This window comes from Lingula anatina, chromosome 1, assembly GCF_051362555.1.
Source record: "Lingula anatina isolate TDL-2025a chromosome 1, LinAna3.0, whole genome shotgun sequence".
Taxonomy (NCBI): Eukaryota; Metazoa; Brachiopoda; class Lingulata; order Lingulida; family Lingulidae; genus Lingula; species Lingula anatina.
The window spans coordinates 70,320,298-70,328,119 of NC_141767.1; the positions used below are offsets into that span (position 1 = coordinate 70,320,298).

Sequence of the window (7,822 nt, forward strand, 5' to 3'; positions counted from 1 at the left end):
ACTGCTATCGAACGGGAAGAAATAAAACCAAATAACTTTATTAAGCGATACTGTGAAAATTAAATTAAACAAATGAATAAAAAGCCGATTCACCTCTTATTACAGGGGTTACCAAGAAGTAAGCAGACTGTAAACATGGAGCATTATCCAAATAAAAACTTCATGTTAGAAGTTGAGAAATTGCTCAACCAGAAGAGAAATCTCAGGTTTTTCCTTTAATGGCCTTCACACAGAAGAGTGGACGCGAGCGTGTGAAATACACGTAAAACAACGCTCAACGAGAACAATGTTAGATTGGGATTAACACTTAATTAAATATTTTTCGAGGTTTTCTTGTTACCATGACCACTGCACTTGACGCTAACAGCATTACCGATAACTACTGGTGTTTATCATATAATGATAGTATCAAACTGCCCAAGAGCAATCAGATAATATTGGTTTATAATTTTTATTCAGTTAATATATTCAGAAACAAAGAAATGTAATAAATTTAAAAAGGCATTGTATCCTTTAAAACGCATTCCTAAAATACTATTCGATGAAAAAATTGATAAGAAGTGACAACTCCGTCTCTCCCCAGTCTCCATACAGTGTGACCATTGTGTGGGGGATCACCAGTCCATGTTGTCATTTTGATGAAAGCTGTATGTCACAGCAGGAATGATTTCAAAGCTTTTCATTATACAGCACCAAGACTTTCATAAGACCCAGCATTGGCGTCTCACTTCACGGACTTGAGCTCCACCTCAAATGTCAGCGTGCTGTTGGGGGGGATTGGTCCTGTGTTGTGGGCACCATAGCTGTGATAGTAAATAAAATATCTCACATACAGAAACTCAGCTTTGGTTAATGAATACAATATATACAGCATTCTTCAAATGAAGTGGCTTGCATCAATAAATGACTATAAAATAATCTTTGGGCTAATTTTATCATTTCATTTTAAAAAAAAATTATATATATATACCTACCCTTGAGATGGGGGTACGATCAGTTTCCTTTTACCTCCTACTCTCATACCTGTATAATAAACATAGTCAAAAGTAAAAAAAATGACACTTACAGATTATTTTTAAATTGTACTCCTCTGCTGAAGTTAAACAAAGCCAGTGCCAGTGAGTACATATCATTCTGATATTTCACCAGTAAGAAAGCATAACAAATTCATAATGTAAAACAAACTGATCTCTCACCTGCTACGCCAGTGTCCCAGCCCTTTATTACATTTCCCTTGCCGAGGCGAAATTTGAAAGGTCGACCACTTAGATGAGCATCAAACTGTTTTCCATTTGAAAGGGTTCCTTTATAGTAAACAAACACCTAAAATGTGAAAAGATTATTGTTAGCTAAAACAGTTCATGAATTCAGTGGAACAAAAGGAATGGCAAATGAGAAAATTGCTCTTCCAAAGTAAAACAGTACATATTAAGGTCCTGAGATGTGTAAGGCATCACTGTAGAGACAGAGACGGCTGTTCATACTTTGGTGAAGGGACATCCTGGTTCCAGTGAACAACTCACATAATAGTGGACGGGGAGGACATATAAGACATAAAACTTACCATTTTCCCCTGAGTAGCCTCTGGCCCATGCCCCAGCTTTAAATCTTGTATAAAAGTTCCACCAGATAATGTCTTCTTCTCAAGTTTTGGGGTGCTCTGAAAATTGAAAAGTCATGCCTGCATATTACAGCTTCAGTAACTTACAGATCATGAGCCTCTAATAAAACATTTCTGATCAATTCTAAAATGAAAATAATTCAAATCCAATAATCTTATTTATTTACAACATGTTTATTTAACTAAAAAAGGTATCTTGATATACACTTGACTCTACTGTAAGCCGTGACTGGAACTTGATACCTTTGTGGGTTTTGCTTCTTTTGCAACAGGAGTACCTCCATTCTGCTGTACTTTGTTATCCAGAGATTCTTTTTCATCTTTATTTTTCTGTGTCTTCTTCTTCTTTGAGCTTTGACTATTTGTCTGAGAGTTCCTGTCTTTTGGTGTATTTTGCTCATTTGGTTGCTGGTTTTTCTTCTCTTTATTTTTCTTGGCACTCTGTTTAGATTTATTTATGACTTTTTCATAGCTTCCAGTAGAATCTGCATCAGAGTCTTCCTCCTCATGGTCCACTGTGATGTCTGGGTTGGTCAGGATATTCTCAGAATCTGCAGACATCAAAACAGTTTTACTGCTGGTTATATGTTGTCATATGGACTGGCTCACACACACACACACACACACACACACACACACACACACACACACACATCAAAACCGATAGAACCAATACAAATCTTTACCGTCTTGTTTCTCTCTGTGCATTAATTGCAGAAGCAACCTTTCTGCAGGTCTTACTGTTCTTAATGCTAGCTGAAAGAGGCACTGTACACTGTGCTTCAACTGAGTATTTCCACATCATTATATTATGACAGCCAAGCAAGTGCCTGATGACCAATTTAGGGTGTCAAATGGGATAATTTGCTTGTTAAGTGTATCCTTTAGATAGACTAGGATTGGGATAAATATTAGGCACCTGTGCTCATTGATACCTCGTCATTAATCTTACTTACATTATAAATACTTTGTGATTCTATGGAAAGTTGCAGACTTGACCAACTGAATTATGGGTGGCATTTTGTACGTTACTTGTACATAGTTTGTTATGTAGAGACCAAGCAGCATCCTAGTTACAAGTAGAACATACTCACCATCACTGTCTTCTTCTTCTTCTTCTTCTTCATCATCTTCCTCATCTTCTGCAACAGACTGAAATAATAACCCGACAACTAACAATTTGACCCCAAAATGAATAGAAGTTATGGTGTTAGTTATGTAGCATATCAGTGTGAAGAATGTTCTTTTACCTAGACCCGAGGGGGGGGTCATTGAGAACTGTGCAGTATATAGAAGGTAGTATTAAATTACAGATTCCTTTTTTCTTTAGCCAAATTACCAGGGGCACAACTACTTGTTAAAATTAAGAAGATGGCTGTGATAATAACATTTTAAAGGCAATTCTAAAAATATGTTCCTATTTTTTTTCAATTTTACATGAATACAGAGATAAAAATAAGGAACATACAGGTAATCTTAAAACTTGATGCATATGGCATCAGGGCCTCTACACCTTTTTTTAAAATACCTGTGTAGCTTTTTGAAAATCATAAGATTTTTTAAAAATCATATAAAAAAACGAAGGTGTAATTAACATTCCATTACTACTGACTGAAAACTTCCCAATGAGATTGGTGATCAAACTAATGCCAGAATACTATCTTTGCTATGGGGAGCTAAGTAATCAAAACTTTTAATGGAGAACAAATATTTCTACACCCATTTCAAGAATTTATGCTAACATTTACCATGGTCCACTTGTTTGCATCAAACAAAAACCTTGAATTGTTTATATGTACCTCAGACTTTGGAATAACTATCAGGCACTGAAAACTAAATTTCTTCATCAAACAGATAATTACATCACTGTCTTCCCCCGCCTCCTCTGCCTCCTCCTCCTCCTCACTACTGCTCTCCTCCTCAGCTTCAGATTCCTCCTCCTCTTCCTCATCCTCCTCTTCTGACAAGGACACTTTCTGCTTCTTGGCTGCTTTTTTCTTTATCTTACTACTTGAGTCTTGTTGTTTCTTTTTCCTTTTCCCTGAAAATTGTATAGGAATATGAGACTATTGTATAAGGATTAGTTACAATGTGGTTTTTGTCATTAATGTTTCCAAACTTATTTACCAATATCATTCTGTAGAAACGTACTGTGAGAATAAAAACATCCTGTGAACATAACTAAAATTAATCCCTGAAAAGTGATTTAGGTTGATTTTTCAAAATTGTTGAGGGTCAAGATCAACTTCACACTTGCAATCTATTAAAGTAGTTTATACAAACACTTTTTCGGTATCATTCACTTCATTGAGGAATTTCAAAATAAGTTTATTCCAGTGAAACTGATACAAAGCTGCAAGTATATCTAGAAAAACTGAAATAAAATCAAATCCCCTGTGAAAATTTTGTTTCATTTAACGTTAACTTACAGTTCTCAGTCTATTCCTGAACATTTGGTATATTTTTTTAGTTCTAATGTTGTTCTGTAATGAATGTAACAGTTTGAGAACTGTTTTTGGGAAGTCCTTCAGAATGTCCTAAAACAGATTATGAATTTTTTTTCTTAAAACAGAAAAACATTATGTTCCAGGACAGATTGAGAACCGTAAGTGAGCATTAAATGACAAAAATTTTCACAGGGGATTGTGCCACCCACCTGTTTGAGGAGTCCATTCCTCCCCTTCTTCATCCTCCTCTTCATCCTCCATATCAGATTCTGTCAGTGCTTGTAATGTGGGAACCTCCTCTGGAAACAGAAGTGGACAGAGTTTTAAACCACAACATATCCTTAAGTAAATTATCACTCATATGTGTTAAAAACTTATCAGTTTACAGCATCAGTAGTGCTTTTATTTGATGATTACTGTTTGTCAAGTTAGACCATCGTTTGCAAAGTAGAGCAAGCTGATCATTGTTACTTTAAATATTGGATACAGATTCAATGGTAATCAATGGGAGCATTCACATTGAGAAGAGCCGAGGTCTAATAAGGCAGCAACCTAAATATGGCAGACCTACATGAAAGGGAAACCGCTTAATCCTATAATGGTCTCTCTGCCTATCACACAGCTACCCACGCGTCATCCCTTGACCGGTTGAATTGAGCCGAGATTTAACAAGTGTGCCCCTGCAGTGACGCCGCGCGGAGAGGCTTGTGAGAGGCAGAGAGACCATTAATGGATTAAGCGGTTTCCCTTTCATGTAGGTCTGTCATATTTAGGTTGCGGCCTTACTAGACATTGGCTTTTCTCGATGTGAATTCTCCCTATAGTTTCAAATCTTAACATGTGCAGCTCATTTGTAAGACCATACTTTACTAGATAACATTTTAGTAACTCCTTTTTAAATATGTTACATAACATCTTGATATGCAGCGGAGTACAAAAAATCACTCCGTCTCTTTTTATCTTTACCCTCAGAATCCACAGACTCCTCATCACTGGAGCTCTCAACTAGACCCATAGCTTCATCATCATCATCATATTTTTCATCTTCTACTAAGTAGCCAGTTAAGTGAACCACACCTGAAAATATCACATACGATTACGTTTCAATGTTTAAATGCATTTTAAACAATAATAGTAATTAAGCAATCATAATATAATGTAGCAGCAGTGGGTCCAAGTGAGTGCCATACCCAACCCACACATCAATTTTCTTTACTTATCTTTACCAACAATTTGTTAAAATAATTAAGCAATGACAAAAAAATGCTTTATGTACCCAAAGTAAATTTCAGCCATATGCTTAAAATATCCTACTGTGGCTACAGACAAGGTAAGAAATTTCTGATAAGAAATTTTGATAAGAAAAGTATCCATGAGCATGCCAAGTTACCAGTTTGCCCTTTTCACCACACCCTTACTCTCCTTAGCAAAACCCTGGTTCCACCAGTGATGAGAAGTTTTTTTTTTTAAATATTATGTGCACCTGTATCTCCCAATGAAGCATTTCAAGTTTATTTTAAAATGGTGTAACATTTCTAGTGCTGAAATTTCAACCACAGCTAGGGACAAACATCGGTAGTGCTCAACTGTATCAAATGCACTAAGGTCTTTTGAAAATGTAAGGCGTGAGAAAATGAGGGTAGCAAGAGAGCATAGGTTCACAATATTACCCATGCTTGTTGGTCCCAATATAGGCTCACAATGCCAGATACACCAAAGGCATTACAAATTGGGAATTTGACTTTTTCGCCATATGAGTTCTCATAAACACCAGCAGCTCAGTCTTCCTCAAATTGGGGGACAACCATTACCTGCCAATATCACAAACAAGTTGACTTAGTACTGATGGGTCATCATGAATGCCCTACCATTTCCATTGAGAAAGAAAGTCACTTCTTCGCCTTCGGTGAAGTTGAGGTCCAGGGACTGCTGGTAGGTGTGTTTGTGATCTAAAGTACACAACAGGAACTCTGCCTTTTCATGCTGAATCATCACTGACACTTTGGGATTTTTGTCTCCTGGAAATAGATCAGTTATTGGTCTGAAAAGTAATGCAATTTTTTCTTCCATGAGAAGATATCTTAAAAGTGAAATGGTCCACAAATTATCTTAACTTTTGTCTTACTGATTTCACTGAAGTAATCTCCACATAATGGTAAGAATAACAAAATGCTAAATGCTAAGCATTTGACATACCCAGTGTATTTAGTACAAGATGTTTAAACTGTTTAGGAAGTATAAACTCTAATAAAACTAGAATCTAGACAATAACGACATTGACAAAAATAACGACATTAACAAAAATAAAGACATTAACAAAAAAAGTTCTGATACATGTTCATACCTTGTGTTATTATTTCTGCAGTAGAAGCAGGTTCTAAAGCTGCCATGGATATGTGAAAGGAATGTTCCACCGTCTGGGAGTAGCATTTACCTCCGTCTAATATAACACCTGGATTTAAATATTAACAATAAGTAATTATATAAAATATGGCAATGAAAGGCTTCATGCTAGTTCTACGGCAGTGTATTTGATATTGATAACTAAGGTTAAAACTTAATGAAAATTTATTTCTTATGGTAATTCTTGTCACCCTTTAGTATATGAGCTGCTGTAAGCCTCATAACTGTTGTGTTCAGAATCACAACATCTCCTCACTAGTTTACTTTCAAGCTGTAACACAAACCTGGGTCATGCCACTGAAATGTAGTGCGTAGTAGTAATAGCACTGGTAGTAGTAGCTAGTACATGTACACTGTGTGAGGCCGTACGGTGCAGAAGCCAGAACGGGTATAAATTATTTGAGGCCGGCTATGAAATAATGAATACACATCCACACATAAGTCAGCAAACCACCTTATACTTGAAACAACCAATACAAATACAAACACGTCTTACCCCAAAACATGTTTTTATGTTCTCGGAGGACGACCATTTGTGAATTGAATGGAAAGGCGATCCTCACATGGCCCTGCTATCGTAAGTGGGTTCGTACACTTCGCAGGTCGTGATGTGGTAATGCAGCAGCGCGCGTTAATACAAAACTTAGATAAAATTTTGTTTGAGCTCAGCTGTCTTTTGTGTGCTAATAAGGCCTACTATCTTGTACACTGCATGTACACTGATGTAGTAAAAATCTAGAATATCTAACTTTTGGCAGTATGTACATGTGGTAGGCCCTACTTAGTACAATGTTTGAATAAAAAAAAATGTTTCGCTTATAAAAAGAGGCGGGGGCGGGGGAGGGGAACAAGTGGTGACTTTGGTGACAAAATTAAACCTGACATGGAAATACTGGGAATGCAAACGACGAGAGAGAGAGCGCACATTTTTGAATGGCTCTAGGTCCATTTCTGGCAAAAGAACTCTAGAATTATCGTTTACTATTAAAGAAACTGGTCAATTGATTCTAAACAAATCTAAATAATGTTTGAATGGTTTGGATCATCAAACGCTCAATCAAAATCATATATTTTCCAAAAACTCCCGGGTCTACTCTATGTGTGATAAGTCTAGAATGTAAGGAGAATGCCCCAGTGCTTGTCCAAATGCGTTTTCCAGATGATTCACCATTTTTCTTGTCATTTTATTTTCATTTATTTATTACCCTTTTATTTTTCTTCACAATTAATTTAGTCAAGGCATTTAAAACATAACATATAAGTAGCATATTGCAGGGGCAAAGCCAGGATTTTTTTGAAGGGCGGGGGGGGGGGGGGAGTGGATTTTATTTGGAATGGCAGGCCTCGGATA

At 36.5% G+C, this 7,822-nt stretch overlaps 1 protein-coding gene across 2 annotated transcripts; it reads right to left on the reverse strand.

Annotated features, from left to right (window-relative positions):
- Nucleotides 1-437: 437 nt before the first annotated feature.
- Nucleotides 438-7,129, reverse strand: LOC106173913 (46 kDa FK506-binding nuclear protein). Of its 2 annotated transcripts, none has more exons than XM_013555248.3 (12): nt 6,968-7,129; nt 6,413-6,520; nt 5,937-6,086; nt 5,035-5,145; nt 4,278-4,367; nt 3,484-3,662; nt 2,716-2,773; nt 1,865-2,172; nt 1,565-1,660; nt 1,197-1,323; nt 975-1,023; nt 438-803 (listed from the first exon to the last, which is right to left on the reverse strand). In XM_013555248.3, the coding sequence occupies exons 1-12, from the start codon at nt 7,002-7,004 to the stop codon at nt 725-727; spliced, it is 1,392 nt and encodes a 463-aa protein (XP_013410702.2). In that variant the 5' UTR covers nt 7,005-7,129; the 3' UTR covers nt 438-724. The 2 variants fall into 2 exon arrangements, with proteins under 2 accessions (XP_013410702.2, XP_013410701.2); XM_013555247.3 differs by having other exon boundaries at nt 3,421-3,662.
- Nucleotides 7,130-7,822: the final 693 nt, after the last annotated feature.

What these genes read in the sequence shown, in the direction of transcription:
- LOC106173913 (XM_013555247.3), bottom strand. Translation starts at nt 7,004, where the DNA reads ATGGTCGTCCTCCGAGAACATAAAAACATGTTTTGGG. An exon ending in ACATAAAAACATGTTTTGGG is followed by an intron (nt 6,521 to 6,967) that starts GTAAGACGTGTT and finishes ATTTAAATCCAG; the next exon opens with GTGTTATATTAGACGGAGGT. An exon ending in AGGCTACTCAGGGGAAAATG is followed by an intron (nt 1,324 to 1,564) that starts GTAAGTTTTATG and finishes TTCACATTTTAG; the next exon opens with GTGTTTGTTTACTATAAAGG.